Source organism: Manduca sexta, chromosome 16 (assembly GCF_014839805.1).
Source record: "Manduca sexta isolate Smith_Timp_Sample1 chromosome 16, JHU_Msex_v1.0, whole genome shotgun sequence".
In the NCBI taxonomy this organism is placed as follows: domain Eukaryota; kingdom Metazoa; phylum Arthropoda; class Insecta; order Lepidoptera; family Sphingidae; genus Manduca; species Manduca sexta.
In genome coordinates this window covers 10,392,982-10,410,616 of record NC_051130.1, presented here as the reverse complement: position 1 = coordinate 10,410,616, position 17,635 = coordinate 10,392,982, and the positions used below count along the sequence as shown (strand labels likewise).

The 17,635-nt window shown below is 36.2% G+C and overlaps 1 protein-coding gene across 1 annotated transcript; it reads left to right on the top strand.

Annotated features, from left to right (window-relative positions):
• Positions 1-201: 201 nt before the first annotated feature.
• Positions 202-17,390, top strand: LOC115449110 (hemicentin-2). The gene is made up of 7 exons (XM_030176822.2): positions 202-310; positions 843-994; positions 2,134-2,214; positions 2,578-2,661; positions 13,307-13,441; positions 15,480-15,696; positions 16,119-17,390. Exons 1-7 carry the CDS (start codon positions 202-204, stop codon positions 16,232-16,234), a joined length of 894 nt encoding a protein of 297 aa, XP_030032682.1. The 3' UTR covers positions 16,235-17,390.
• Positions 17,391-17,635: the final 245 nt, after the last annotated feature.

Below are 17,635 nucleotides of genomic sequence, written 5' to 3'. Positions count from 1 at the left end.
TCTGCTATTACAATTTTAACACATTAACAACCATCATAACGATATATCTATCTCCTATATTCTTATGATAGAGACTTTCCCGCCCTCACACCCACCACTACAACTCCTGTAAGCCAGCATCAGCAGTGACACGTATTTTATGACACCGAGCGGTGAAGCTTTATATTCTTAAGATACTCGCAGATCCCAAAACTAATTAGCATGACGTTGTTGCAGATGAGATGGCGACTGGCCGGCAGGATGGGCTTACAATTAGCTGCGGCCGTGTTCTGCATGCTGCCACTCTTCACATCCTCCACCGGGGACATAAGTAAGAACTCGATTTGAGATACACTACTGCTTATCCCACTGCTACATATGATATATTCAGATACATGAAGTCTACTGCTGAATATAGACCTAAAGATTTGCAGATAGTCTTGTCAAATTGGCCTGTATCTATCGTGTTCCTTGGACATTTGGCACAGCAAAGTGACCCCAATGCACCTGATGGAGTGGAGTGAGGACCAATAGAACGTCGGCTAATGAGAAATGATTATCCCTCGGTATTTGTCGTTAACATGGCCTTGACGCTGTTAATTTCATATTGTTAGGCCTAATTTTTACATCCGCCCAGCTATCTGATGACAATATTCTTTAGAACATCCAGCCACTAAACCGTGTTTAAAAAACACTTACTAAATGTTGTCTAGCTTGGGAAATACGACATGTCATTAGCTTCCCTACTAAGATATTCCAGTTCCCAACCCAAACCTGCAAGCATACCAAACAGTCACTTTGTTCCACGGCACAAATCCAGATCAAATTGGTTCATGGCAATCTCAATAATCTCTATGTACCAGGACATCATGGCGCGTCAAGATCTCGCGGTTGGCGCAGCGGCGTGCAGCCGGCGATTGACGCCGCCGCAAACAACTCCGTGAGCAACGTGACGGCGCAGCTCGGCGGCACCGCATACCTACACTGCCTTGTTGGCCATCTCAGTGAGAGAGGGGTGAGTTACATATTGTAGAATCTACTGAGCAATTCTTGGGCCCTGATTCCCTATGCAACACTTGTGACAGTTAATAACAAAACCGTAAAGGTCCCGATAATAACAATTGCAATTGAGATATAGAATACCATACGCTAATTTTACGTAGGTAACACGGTGTTATGGCTTTAAACTTTTAGATAATAAGGCCCCTGTAGATACTAAAGCCTTAGACGAAGCAATTTTATGGTCTTAATATAATTTTTTTGAAAAGATAATAATTCCCGTTTGACCTGAATGGCAAGGTATCTTGCCCGTTTTGACAAGCGATATTCGTCTCAAGTAACATTCAATAAGAACCTCACTACGTTTGAGGCTTAAATATTTTTTTTTTACTCTTTGGAAAAATACAATTCGGCCGTCCAATAGAAATAGCGACTCAGAACTCGGAATTATAAAGTACTGCATTGCACTCCACTGCGTTCATCACCCTGAGAAGAAATATGTTAAGCCTCATAATGCCCAGTAATTACACTGACTGCAAAGTCCTTCAAACCGAAAGACAGCAGTGCATACATACTGCTGCTCGGTGGTAGAAATAGATATAGCGGTGGTACCATCAGTAAACGTATTCATGTCTAGTCATTTACTGTAAATATTTATGGGCAGCGGTCACTACTTATTATGTATATTTCCGTGCTTCCGGCGATTTTGCCATGCTTATTATGCTTCAAATCTCTTCATGTGATAGGACCATTTCGTTTAATATTTATCCGTGGTGCTTTACAACTGACTTATCTAGTTATAAACGTTAGTCCATTATTTTGTCTCCCGCTTTGCTATCAAGGGACATTTAATACTTCCAACTATTTGATCAATTTCGTCACGAGATAAAGACAAATTAGTTTTCTCTGAGACCCGCCGAGCTTCACAGCTCGGTGTCATAAAATGCGTGCCACTGCTGATCCTGGCTTACAATTGTAGTGGTGGGTGTGAGGACGGGAAAGCCTCTACTAAGACCCATCAAACTTATATGTTTTAAATTCAAATTCATTTTATTTTCCGTGTTTATCACCAATGTTTACAATAAACTCAGTCCTCATCAGCATTCACATCAAGTCAATAATCAAATTACAACTAAAATGTCTTTCACTTTGCAGCAAGTTTCCTGGATCAGGAAACGTGACTGGCATATCTTGAGCTCCGGCAAGTTTACGTATACTAACGATGAACGATTTCAGGTAAAAAGGACATTGTTTTCTACAATTTTCTTTTTTTAACTAAAGTATTTAGTTTGTTTCATACCGTCACGTTTATAATCTTATGAATATTTACTACGATTTCTTATTAATTAAAGTATTTTTTTTTATAAAATCGATTGATGTAAGTGTATGTCTTAATTACTTTTCGAAGCCAATATCTTTAAAGCAATTACTTTCAAAAACATTATAATAAAATTATCTTGATAAAAGTCTTGTAAGAATATAAAAAGGTCAAAAGTTTCCAAAGTACTAATTATAATAAGCCGATGAATTTCCAGACCCTAAAAACTCTTAAAGGCTCCGAGTTGGAGGATAATTAAATTTTATTTCAATAAATTTCAGGTATTACACGGCGAAGGATCTGAAGATTGGACATTGCAAATCAAGTTCGTCCAGAAAAGGGACAACGGGACCTATGAATGCCAGGTATTGTAAAATCTAGCTTTTAACTTTATTTCATGTGTCTAGAATCTAGAAAAAATTGTTCTTAAATGGCTATATTTTCCAATCAGAAAATAAAACAAATATTCATATTTACCCCAATTTCCATATCATGTCTACCCCAATACATATTTCTCGTATGAATACAAATCAAATGCGCTATGCAGGCGTATTGCTCGAAGTCAAATAAAAACGCATACAAAAATAAAACTCGAACATCTCTAATAGATATTATACGAAAATATTCAATTTTTCCACGAAAATGGCGACACAAGGACTCGCGTTTCATTTCGGCGTTAATTAAAATTTTCACTTTGGATTTTGCCAGGATTACGTTTCGGCCTCAATAAATTCGATTCGATGAATAAATAAACGTAAAAAACGCTACGTTCGTTTGAAAAGTTATACGATTCATTAATGAAATTACTACCTTTTGATTTTGTTCATTAAATGTTCACACGGCAATGATTTTTACGGATTATACAGTATTTTTGTTAAAAGAAAACTTTGAACTAAAGGTTCAGTGAATAAGGCTTACTTTTAAAGTAATTTTGTTAATGGCTCTTGTAATGAAATTGTTTCAATGTAAATCATATTGCCAACTTATTGAGAATGAAACAGACTGGCGAGATGAAGGTTCATAGGTCTAAATATCTTGTATACCTCCGATTTTTCGACGTTGTATCAGATTAAATATTTAACCATAAAGGAAAACGTAGTGAAGAAACTTACATACCCAATAATTCTCCATAATAATTTACGTGTGCTAAGGCCTGCCAACCTGCACCAGACCAGTGTGGTGGAATACAGTCTAAACCTCCTCAGTGGTTAACCCGTGCCTGGCAATAGGTCAGTTTATAATACGGGGCTAGTATGATCGCAGTAAAAACAAAAGGAAAAAAAAAAAACAAAAATCCTGGACTTTCTTATAACCAACTGCGGGTCAGGTGTCGTAAACCAAGAAAATTGAATTAACCAATTTGGAAATTGTGAGTTCGTAAATAACGAAACCTGCGTAACAAATATTCTCTCCAACAAAGCTTGGCACATTACGTAACAAAATAAATACATTCCACCCCAATCCGTTACCCCAAGCATTAAAGATTCAGATACATGTTCTGCAAATAAAGTCAGATTATTCAACGTACGCCCCCGGCTAGACTTCGCTGCTGATCAAATAATTTTCCAAGACTCATCTCTCTGGGGCAGCCATAAACTTTGCTTTCAACTTGGATATAGAGGTAACTTTTTCCGAAGGTTTCTATGGGGAATCTACTTCCATGCAACTTGCTACAAAGTTCACGTAATTGCTCTTTTAGCATTTTTATTTAACTAATTACTTCGACCATGTTTTATAAAGCTGGAGATTGAAACTAATTTAACGCAAGAAAGCGAGTTATTTGAATTAATAAATTTCTGCTCTAATAATGTTAAGCAAACAAGGCCAAATTAGATTTAAAATTTAATGTAGTTACGTTTAAAGTAATGCAATTACTGAATATTGTTCTCATACCGAAAAAATACCTTGAATAATGTCATGTAAGCAGTCAAAATTATTCTATATTTGGCATCAAAACGATAAGCATATTTACCCCATGTGAAATTCATACGAAAGTATTTTAATGTTCACATATCCAAATAACTTCTGATTTATAACATTAGTACGTTTTAAGTTGCCAACAGTCTGACCCGTTTTGCAGTACTTACCCCAATTTGTGAGTTCAATTTTACCCCGATTCCGAAATGATATGTAACAATACAGCGGCAGTGTTCAACGCAGATTTTAAATTAACTATTGATAGTTAGGCTTTCCTCAAACCAAAACCAAACTGGCAATTAATCGAAACTTTTTTGTGTCTGTTTGGTAAACGTTTAATAAAGAATTGATTAGACTCCATACAAAATGGCTTAATTTTTTTAATGGTGGACTTTGTACACAAATTCGAATTTTTGTATAAACATTAAAATATTTCTGATCTCTGAATTGCGAATATAGATATAGTGACTCCGGTTTTTTCTTCGAAATTGTAGAAAGACAAATCAAAGTCATTAAGGTTTCACAAAGCCTATCATCCGTTATGTACCGACAAAAGTCTGTAGGTAGGCCATACGGCACTCAATTTTGGATTGTCGAGTCCAGGCACGTTCCTGTCTGATTGTTTTGAACCACTTTGTGTATAACAATGTATACATATATCTATGCACAGATTGTACACTACTTTTATTACACTCGTAAACAAAGGGGAAACCCGGAGTTTATTAGGGGCTTAATTAAACATTTCTCGAGTTTAATATATCAAAAGTAATTTTATGATAATAAATTTTCAAAAGCAAAAGTAGCATTAAATTAGATAAATTAAGTAGAAATTAAGCGTCTTAGACCTTTTGCCGAATCATTAAAATTTTTCATTGGCCGTAAATTACGGGTGAGTTTACCCCGTTTGGTAAACGGACAATGACCGTCCATTTTTGCTCGTGAACAATTTCACGATATTAAAAGGCGGCACGGGTGACCTAAATTTACGAAATTTTACTTTAAAACGACAGGTTATTTTTTAACCGACTTCAAAAAAAGGAGGAGGTTATCAATTCGACGTGATTTTTTTTTTTTTTTTTTTGTATGTTTGTTACCTCGGAACTCGCTCATTTATGAACCGATTTAGAAAATTCTTTTTTTATTCGAAAGAATATCTCTCCAGATTGGTCCCAAGTTGGTGTTTTTCAAGATCGCTTCGGTAGTTTGGTTTTAAAATTAAAAAAACTAGAATAATTATGTCGTCCAAAAAAACGAAATCGCGAATTTAGCTTTCCTGTGACGTATTTAGTTATGTTTTTGCATTGAGTTTGGTTGCCTGTACTTCTCACATACTTATACATATAGCATAACATCTTTTCCCCGTGTCAGGGGTAGGCAGAGGCGTAACATTTCATCGCGATAGTCGTACTGTGTGAAACATATCAGTTGTGTTTTTGGATTGGGTTTAATTGACTCTACTTCTTACATACATACATATATGTATATAACATCACACTTTTTCCCCTTTTTAGGGGTAAGCAGAGATTTAACACCGCAGCGCAATAGTTATAGTATGATCGAAATATATCAGTTGTGTTTTTGCGTTAGGTTTGCTTGAATCTACTTTTTACATACATATATATAGCATCACACCTTTTCCCCTTTTCAGGGGTAGGCAGAGGTGTAACATTTGAGCGCGATAGTCGTACTGCGTGCGAAACACATTAGTTGTGTTTTTGTGTTGGGTTTAGTGGACTCTACTTCTTACATACATACATACATATAGCATCACACCTTTTCCCCTTTTCAGGGGTAGGCAGAGGTGTTACACCACAGCGCGATAGTTGTACTGTGAGCCAAATATATGTTGTATTTTTGCGTTAGGTTTCCTCGAATCTACTTCTTACATAAATATATATAGCATTACACCTTTTCCCCGTGTCAGGGGTAGGCAGAGGCGTATAATTTCATCGCGATAGTCGTACTGCATGCGAAACACATTAGTTGTGTTTTTGCGTTGGGTTTAGTTGACTCCACTTTTTACATACATACATATATGTAGCATCACACCTTTTACCCTTTTCAGGGGTAGGCAGAGGTGTAACTCTTCAGCGCGATAGTCGTATCGTGAGCGAAACACAACTATGCCATTGAGACGGTCTATTTTTTACTAACACAAAAAAGCAAAAAATAAAAATAATTTTAACAAAAAATTAAACCGCCTTCAAAAACCACTCAAAACCAAAAAATAATTTCATATACCAAGTATATATTGGATACCAATTTTGGAGTCGGTGCCTAATTAAAATTGCTAGTTAAGCTAGATAAATACATTAATGAATATACGAAAACAATGTGCTGCCAGCGTACAAAGTCAACAAGTCAGATCGTCACCGGAGATAAACACACCGCCGCAGCACAGCAAATGAAAGCTATTAAGAAAATATTTAAATTTGTGAACTGTACACTACCCAAATTCTTCCCCTGTTACCTATAGCTGGGCAAATGTGGGTGTATTACACTCCCTGCCGCGAAAAAAGAGGAAATAAAAAGATGAAACACCATACATGTGCTTGGTATTACACCTTTCACTGTGTATGTTGTAGTACACGCAAACCTACTCCTTTTAATTGATTTGAAAGAAATTTAGCTCATAGATGGACTATGCAACAAATATAGCTAACTAGCAATTTTAATTAGGCACCGACTCCAAAATTGGTATCCAATATATACTTGTTATATGAAATTATTTTTTGGTTTTGAGTGGTTTTTGAAGGCGGTTTAATTTTTTGTTAAAATTATTTTTATTTATATCACTACTCGTCTTATTGGAAAACTCATTTATGTTCGTGAAACGTAATATGGTACTAAATAGCATCGGTTGTTCACTAATGGGTGACCTTAACTATGTTTACCCCAAAACGATGCAACTGTTAATTTTATAATACCTCTATAACATAACTATTAAGTCAGCAATCATGACATTGAGATATACCTAACAGCATATTAACTAACAGCCATTATTGCCCTACACTGCATAAATACCCCATTCGCACAAACATATTTCCATCTCCAAATAAAAAAGCATAAAATCGTGATATTCAATTTAATAAAAGCATACAAAGGGCACCGTAAATTCCCGTACCTTCGTTGCTGGCAAATTGTTTTCCAAAGCGTAAAATAAGAAAGAACTGCTGTCAACTCATCGAAGAAAATCCTTACTGTATAACACGACCGAACGGCCTTGTTCTCCTTGAAAATATGTAAGTAAACACACAAGGGTTCGGGCGAGGCAATTTCCAAACGCGCCCTTTACTATATTTTTTATCGACTTCACAATGAGGCGGCGTTTTTATATTCTTTTGTGAAAGGGTGAATATCCCAGGCCAAAGGGGACAGAGATTAATATTTTATAAGATTAATTGCATCTATTAAGTCTTGTCACACCCTTTTTAGATGGAAGGAATATTGATTGAATAAGCCCGTGTTTCGACCTTCTAAGTATTGATTGGGTAACATGTTAAGAAGTTAAGCTCGCTTGGATGATTATAGTGATAAACATTGAAATTTTTCTTGTGGTTGTTAAATGCCCCTAGGAAATTAATGTGATCACGAAACCGTTATTTGGAATTTGCATTTTGTTTTCTAAAAATGCACTGAAGATATATGCGCAATACGCTTTATCCTAAACACTTTTAATACGAATAATATATACAATATACATATCAAGCCCCATTCAAAGGAGATTTATCTTTATACTCACCATCACACATTTATCCCCGAAGGGGTATGCAGAGGCGCAACCAAGGCACCCACTTTTCGCCAAGTGTGTTCCGTCCCATAATGTGATAGGGGGCGAGCCTATCGCCATATCGGGCACAAATCCCAGTCTCCAGGCTGATACTGAGCAGAAAATCCCACATACCACTTTGCCCGGCCCGGGATTCGAACCCAGGTCCTCAGAGCGCTGTCGTACTGCGCATGCAGTACAACTACGTCACCAAGGCAGTCTTTATGTTTAAGCAACAATTTATCACCCCTGAAATTCTTAGATCTTCTAAAACATATTTATACAATATAGGCACATAATTTCCATACAGATTAACAATAAGATGTTAAACCAATACAAAGAATAAACAAACCGCCAAAATTCATAAAGGAAATTAGCAAATATACGTTTCCATCTCATTACAAGTTAATAAGAGCTGGCAGCTTCAGAACAAAAAGCGTCGAGATTGTATGACCGTATTTGCATGAAGAAAATGATTCGCAGTATCAAGATCGGACCACGTGGTTGAGAAGTCTCTTGAATTATTTATTTTCGGGCAAGCTTCCTAACTTTAATAAATAAACAGTGGCAAAGTTAAAAATGGGCGAAGGTTTTAATGTTGGTTTTCGTAAATAATGAACTTTGCAACTAGATTAGTGTGGTATTTTTGACGGAAAGCGGTACTGTTTATAAATTTAAAAGTTTTGCAATTCATACTACACTTGAAGCTGTAGCAATTTTATACTTATATTTATAGGACAATAGAGTCGTTTGTGCTTTGATCGTCAGGAATAACCAAGTATATTGATACGTTTAATTGCCACGCTGAGCAAAACTTTTGTGTTATGTTAACTGAATTGACAGATACAAATATCTGAAATAACTTAACGGATTTTCATGTAGTTTTCACTGGTGTACAGAATATAATTCTGTCATGATAGTCAACTGCCCCGGTGGCGTAGTTGTATTGCATGACCGGTACAATAGCGCTCTGAGGTCCTGGGTTCGAATCCCGGGTCGGGCAAAGTGATATTTGGGTTTTTCTGCTCAGTATCAGCCCGGAGTCTGGAATTTGTGCCCGACATGGCCATAGGCTCGCCCCCTATCACATCATGGGACGGAACATACTTGGCGAAAAGTGGGTGCCCTAGTTGCGCGTCTGCATACCCCTTCGGGGATAAAATGCGTGATGTTATGTATGTATGTATGTATGATAATCAAAAGGGCAGTAAGTCAGAAAAGCCGGTTCTGCTTTATCACATGGTTAACTAGATTATCTTATCGTTCCTACTGCTGTTTATCAAACAAGAAAATTCATTCCTAATTTACGTAGATGTATGAAACTTAGATAGGAAGAAAGTTCGTTTTACGTACATTCCAAATCAGTAAAAAATTGGCCGCCTTTGACTAACTGCCCTCTCAATTACCACGACAAAATTAGGAACAGACTATAGGCTTTGTTTCATAAAAATCGGATATCAGAAGAGTAATTTTAAGATATTTGCAAGTTACAATTTAACTTAAAAATTATTTTACACGGACGGACTTCTACGCGATTGGAGCTGTGGATAGCTAGTATTAAACTGGCTTAATTGTTTTTATTATGCATAACACTACAAGTCTTATGTAGATGTTATTGTCTACATCTGTATACAAAATCATGGTTAAAAGGTACCTGTGACTACCTCGGTTGTGTAGTTGTACTGCGTGCGCGGTACGGCAGCCCTCTGAGGACCTGGGTTCGAATCCCAGGACGGGAAAGTGATATTTAAGTTTTTCTGCTCAGTATCAGCCAGGAGTCTGGAATTAGTGCCTGGCTTGCCCTCTCTCACATCATGGGCGGAACATACTCGGCGAAAATGGTTGACCTGGTTGTGCCTCTGCATACCCCTTCGGGGATAAATGTGTGATGATGCGTATATACAAAATCTTGACGTACAATTTCAATACGTAAGTTGAAACTGTTTTATCCGTATCTTGTTCCAAATACCAGATTACGGACTTGAATATCAAAGCCTTTACAGGCAACTTAGCTTCACTGAAATTTGAGTCTTCAATCCTACTGTATTTCGAACGAATTTTGCCCTAATGGTACATATACTTAGAACGGCTTATGTGTCCGTCTGTTAGAGGAGATTTTCCCAAAACTGAGTTTCAAGTAATGGTGTGATTCTGAGTATTATATTTTGCGAAACGTAAATACGTAAACTAAGTTTTATATAATCGGATAATGTTTGATGTTACACATACGTAGTTGGTATATGTTAGCTATATTTAGATATTAAACATTGTATTTATTGACTGCTTCAGTAACGTAGTTGTATTTCATGTGCGGTACGTTTAACTCTGAGAACTTGGTTTGAATCCCGGGTCGGTTAGATATTATTTTTTTCTTCTAAATAAGCCCGGTATCAGGAATTTGTGCACGATATGGCTAGGCTCCTCTTATCATAGGATGGAACAAATGTCTAAATGGAGGTGCACTAGATTGTTTTTTATCGGATGTACGTCATAGTGGCCTAGTTTGGCTCTATCTTCACTTACTGGTGTTGTTGTACCAGATTGTACATGAAGAGATGCCCAAAAACATGTCGACAAGAGATAAACATTCCCTGATGGTCGGCCTGGTTATGCCGGCCTAACGTTACGTTTCTACCTACCCTTTCGGGAATAAAAGGTGTGTTTAGATGTTTTTTCTTGGTGATATGTTTTGCTGGTGGTAGGATATATTTTGTATACGCCCGGATATCTACCACTGTGTACAATGTGTTAAAACCTGCCATCGCCTATACGCTATTGAAATCTCAACACTATTTTTCTTCACAAAAACCAAATGAAACGGCTTTACTTTACTTTATAAAAAATAAAAAAAAATGTTTCAATTAAACTTAATGTATACTCAACTACTTTTGTGGCTGACTGTACTTGTAATTAGAACAAATATACAACAATTTTTACTTCAAATATTATAGTATAAACAGTTTAAAAGTTACAGTATAATTTTAATACCTCTATTACACGCCATTATTTCATATAAAAACTAGAATCACATTTCTAAACTTTTATGAACTTTTCGTACATTAACTCAGTTAAAGCCTTTTATATATGGTTACATCAAAGTGACCGTACTGCAACTGATGGTAAGTGGAGTGGTGTCCAATAGAATGTCGAATCACGAGAGATGATTACCCCTCGACAGTCGACACAATTATGCCGGCCTTTTGGAACCGGATATAGACAGGCAGATCCCGAAGTTATACACTTACGTGGGCCACTATGGCGTGTTTTAATACTTGTGTACTGTGGTCGCTATCCAGGCAGATATAAAACATTTCCTACCGCTAGCTAGTCTATACAGTTTCTTCAACAAAACTTCTGCAATTATCAACACATTACTCTAACGAATATTTCTAAAATCCGCTCTTGTACAAGCGACACTGGTCTCTCATATGTGAGAGTCCGCCTGGGTACGTACCACCGTAATGTCTATTTCTGCCGCCAAGCAGCAGTGTGTAGTCACTGTTGTGTTTAGTCAAGTGTGTAGTCACGGTTTGAAGGACACTATAGCCAGTGTGAATACTGGACATAGTAGACTTAACATCTCAAGTCTCAAGATGACGAGCGCAGTGGAATACTAAACATTACTTTGTAATTCAAGGTGTTGGATGGTGTTTCTACTGTTCATGGGCGGTCGTATCGCTTACCATCAGGCGAATAGCAAGCTCGTCTCGTCATTCAACGCAATAAAAAAAACCACCTTAACTCGTAATTACTCATTGAATTTTATTACCCGATATAACATTGAGTTTACGGTTAACTGTAAAGAATTTTAGCCTATAAAGTATTTATTTTTATTTCACTATTATAATGAGAGGCTTGTTTGGCACGAAAGTTTGAAGATAAAAATTATTGTTTTAATTAAAATTAAAATATTTTTCGAATTTTATCGCGGTTTTAATATTTTACTCCCTCCCCCCCCCCCCCCCTCGTAACCATGTAGGCTGCAAATTCTTCGAAACGTCGGGAAAAAAAGAAAAAAAAAGAAAAATTAAATGTCTAATATTCGCATAAACATAAGAAATTATTGTTTTAATTCATTCTTTAATATTTCGTTGCGGCAAAACGTTTTTACTAAAACTATAGCTTAACAAAATCACTAGAAGTGGAAGTCATACATTGTATTTCTTAAAACCTTTCCTTAGGAAGCGAAATACATATTTTAACGCAAAAGAATCACGGTGTAAATAAAATCAAAATGTATACGCTCTTGTTTGAACCTCTTCTGTTTTTTCTTGTCTTAGACGACATATTAAGGAGTATAATAATAATAATAATAATATCAGCCCTGTATTATATACTTGCCCACTGCTGAGCACGGGCCTCCTCTACTACTGAGAGGGATTAGGCCTTAGTCCACCACACTGGCCTAGTGCGGGTTGGTAGACTTCACACACCTTCGAAATTCCTATAGAGAACTTCTCAGATGTGCAGGTTTCCTCACGATGTTTTCCTTCACCGTTAAAGCGAACGATAAATTCACAAAGAATACACACATGATTTTTTAGAAAAGTCAGAGGTGTGTGCCCTTGGGATTTGAACCTGCGAACATTCGTCTCGGCAGTCCGTTCCACACCCAACTAGGCTATCGCCGCTATTTATTTATTAAGGAGTACGGACGCGATTTATATGATCTTTCCTTTTTGCCAAAGTATAAGGGAAATTGCTCATGCATTAAATAAAAACTATTATATTTAGCAGATGAACGTGCGTAGAACGGACATGGGTTAAAAAATATTTATCTACATGTGTGTTCATAGCAATACAAAACCGTATAAGCATTGTATTACACATAAAATGTGGTAGTTATAATAAAAACGACAGATTTAAAATTTAAATAAGAACGTAGCGCGCCCTTTCTACGACGTCATTGCGTTACTAAATGAAACCACATACTTATATACTTAGAAATAACACTTTACAATAACTTACTTGAGCCGTAGATGTAAAATAAAATACACTTTTTATAATTTCGAACAAAATAAATATGAACAAAAAGTAATTTTAAATTTTACACGCCCTAATGCCACTACTACTACTCTAAAATTAGTCGCAGCGGCAACATTATACTTTCAATACACTCACGCACACGCCATATTGTATTAAACTATAAAATGATCAAAAAATCAGTAGACTTAAGCCAGGATTTTTGGTGAAATTATTCAAGGATGAATTTTGGCACAATATCAGCAAAGGTGATGACGAATATGTGGTTTCATTTAATAACGCAATGTCAAAATGACCCTGTACAAGGTCTAAGCATTTAATAATAAAATATATATTTTCAGGTGTCAACGAGAACAGGAATCGTGTCGCATTACGTGCGTCTCCAGATCGTGGTACCGGAGGCGTTCATCCTGGGCTCGGGAGAACATCACGTGGACATGGGGAGCGTCATACACCTTATATGCATTGTGGAGAAGGTGAGGTTTTGTATAAGATGCTTTTGTCTTTCTACATAATGAAAATAATGGGTTCTATGTGAACATTATCAATGTTCAAAGAAGCAGTCAGCTTTTAATTTAGGGCGGGGGAGAAGCGGGTCGAAAATATTATTAACTAGTTGACCCGATAGACGTCCCGTCTTAACTATGAATTTGCATCGGACATTCTGTCAATCGCTGACAGTTATTTCAAACAATTAACAGTTATATAAAATTAATATTTTCGTTAAGTTTTCTTAAATTTTCCAATTTTCCGCGTAATTTTTTGAACTTTTCCTTTATAAGAACCTTCTCCTAACAATAACAAACACAACAACAAAAAATAGTGAAATCGGTCCAGCCGTTCACGCGTGATGGCGTGACCAAGGGAAATAGGGATTCATTTTTATATATAGAGATTGTACATAAGAATTGATGGCCGATGGGGCAAGCAGGTTCTGGAGTGGCCACGAACTGGCAAGCGCAGCGTCGGACGTCCCACGAGGTGGATAGATGACCTAATCAAATTCGCAGGAGGTCGCTGGATGTAGGGGCTTCCAATAGGTCGATCTGGAATTTTTTGGGGGAAGCCCATGTTCAGCAATGGACATCCTGATGATGATGAATCATAATATTTCTAAACAAATACCTACATACGCACGTACAATACAAAAGTATGTACTTTCTGCCACCAGGTGCCTACGCTCATCTCAACGCTTGAATTTTTTTTTTTAATAACGTATTTTAATCGTGAACGCTAAAACTTTTTTGCTATCGATACTATTATGCATCAGAGTCAAATTACTCAATAGAGCTATTCGATAAGGAATGCCGCAACTTATACGAGCATCCTATTTATCCGATATAGAAGAATTAATTCTAGCTCTTGCTATATTTGATTAAATTAATTCGATAAACAATATTACAACTGCTATGAAATAACGTTGCTGTATGATAAATATCCATAGTTAAGTTTTCAATATTGAATTTCAGAAACGTCAAAGCCAACATGATTGATATGTCACGCGCCTAAATCCGCCTTCCGAGGGCGGACGTGACGTCACGTCCTCGCGTGTCTGACTTACAAGTCAATTGTGACCTGTTTACATTGGCTTTGACAAATGTAACAAGAAAATTATAGTTTTAACCATAAACCGTTATATGATTAAATATCAATAATAATATGTCAGAATAATAGATCATACGAAAATGACTTAAATTAATAACAAAGGCCAGATTAAAAACAATTTCAACAAATGAAAACTAAATTTAATAAAAATTGATAATTTATTTTAAGCGCGTCATTTTTTGTTATTTTGCAACTTTAAAGTTATCAAAGAACATTAAAACATTTCAAATGAAACGTAAATATAACAAAAAAAAAATTTAATTCCACATTTGAAATTTAAAATAATTTCGCAAATTTAAAATCAGAAATAACTAATTACAACAAAACCCGACTCAATATAGCAATAAAGGGGTGATTTTTTACGGTTATTGCATATGGCGCGTAATAAAAAACGTCACGTGGTCATAAAAATTTCATACATTAGTAAGTGACGGCTACGAGTGGATCAAGGATGGCTGTTTACGACCCGCGCCGTTGTTTTATATCGAAATCTCGTAGAAATAAATGTCGCCGTTCATGTTTTATTACTTCGAGTTTTTATAGGAAATGTCTAGGTCAAAGTGGTTACGATATTCTTGTATCTGTTTTGGTTGTTTATAGGTCCTATGTTTTTGGAATGATGATAGATAAATTATATTTTTAGTATTTTATAGGTGTGATTCTAACCCATATTCAATCTTAAAAAATTTGCTCCAAGTTGTAATTGACCGTGACCATGAAGGCTGCAAAGTCTTCAAAACGTCGGGAGAAAATAATAATATAAATAACCACAATAAAATCCGTAAAATAGTTTTATTTCAATGTCTAACATTCGCCTAAACATAAGAACTCATTAAATAAGTCTTTATTTCCTAAACCATATATTTTTTTCATTTCTTCCCATCAATAAGGTTATAATTTTCTTGCCAGAGCCCAACACCGCCGCAATACGTGTTCTGGTACCACAATGACCGCATGATAAACTACGATGCGACGCGCGGCGGCATTACCGTAGAGACGGAACCGGGGGCGAGGACACAGTCTCGTCTCACGGTCCGAGGAGCTACCCTCAAGGACTCCGGTAACTACACATGCAGTGCCAGCAACACCGAACCCGCATCGATACACGTGTTCGTGTCTGAAGGCAGTAAGTATTTTACTTGAAACTCCTTAATTTAAATCGCTTTAAATTGTGACAAAGATAAGGCTAAAGGGGGTGGGCAGTCTGCGCCGAATGAGACCTATGATGAGGCTAACTAAGAAAAATATTAGGAAGTATTTGCAACGAATCAAAAAGTATAATCAAATATGGAGTCTTAAGAATCCTTGTTTTTCCATTATTGAATTTATTTCACTCATATGGAAACTCTAGACCAAAGTTAGGTGGTAGAATGTGTGATGGCATAAAGCGAATACGTTTAAACTATTAATATTTTGTAAGATCAACAAAAATGACGATTTTTCCGCTCAGATCATCACAATAAAATAAAAAATTCTCGCAATTTTGCAAAAATATAATACAATCCTGACCTCAAATGTAAATTAAGAAAGTCCGCCATCTTATTCCAGGCAACAAAATGGCGGCGATCCTGCGGCGAAACACTAGCGCCATCCACGGCATCACGTCGAGCGCCACGTGTCTTCTGCTGCTAGCCTCCGTTATGATCCACTTCGGTCTACGATGACGCTGGCGGTAGACCGCCTGCGAAGCTCAAGAACACCTACCATGGATATATCATTTATAAAACTAGACTTTGTGTTAGTTTTTTTAAAGTTTGTTTTTGTAGTAATAAAATCTGTCAAGTATGTATATTTTATACTACTTTGTTAATGAATAAGACAAAGGAAAGGCAAGGAACATTCTATTCATAACGCCTATGAATGACAAATATGGTAAAAATTTCGTTTGCAAGATTTTGATGGTCAGGCAAATTAAAAATCATTCCTATTTTATCTCTTTTGCCTCGTCTTAACTTACAATGTCTATTATTAGGTTTAAAAATATCTGGATATTTCCAATCTAAGCCACTTCTTTGTTGGACACACTTCTTTGTTTATTTATTCGACTTACTATCAAAATAATACGCACTCGGATCGAACCACCAACAGAAGACCATCACTGAAATGTAATAGCACTCGTACCAATGATACAGGATATTAAAACTATTGGATGTGGGAGATTAATGTGTGTAACATAAGTATAATAAAATAATAAGAATATCAACCCACTATTATATACTGAGTAGTTTAAGCCCTAGTCCACCCCGTGGGCCTAGTGTGGATTGGTAGACTTCACACACCTTCGAAATTATTATAAACCTCTCAGGTATTCAGGGTTCCTCATGATATTTTCCTTCACCGCTAAAGCAAGCGATAATTCACAAATAATACACACATAAGTTTTTAGAAAAGTCAAAGGTGCCCTCAGGTTTTTTTAAACTGCTGACTTTCGTCTCGGCAGTCCGTTCCACTCCCAACTAGGCTATCGCCGCATCTACGCGCCTTAGATATAAATCTTAAATAATTATAGGTGCAACTATAACTACACAAAACAGTATTAGTAGGTAAATGTGCATTTTCATTGCAAAACACACGTTAATTGAAAGAATTTTTGTTCGTCGCAATAAACATAATATGAGTGCCGCGGCCTTTCTAGATGGTCTAAGGTTCAATCTGTAAGCAGTACTTATCTTATATTCCGTGGCTCTACCTTTCTTTTAAATTTTGTTCACCTTACGTACCTTTAAATACATTGATTCAGTTGTCTTGATATGCTATGGTTTATGTGACTTCTTCTTGTAGAAAACATGTGTGAACAATATAAATGATTCCTAAAATGCATACAGTTGGTTTCATTGAGTTAATTTTTTTTTTCTATATAAGTAACTTTAGAATTAAATACATAATTTTTTTCCAGGTTATTTAGTGTAAAATTGAATACAATATTTCTATTGATCTGTATTTAATTAATGTTTAACGTCTTAAAAACAGTGTTTCATGGTAGGTTTTCAAATAAGTATTGTAGTTTTTATAGAATAGAATGGTTATAACTAAAATGTTTTGAAGGCAATAATTCCTACAGTCAT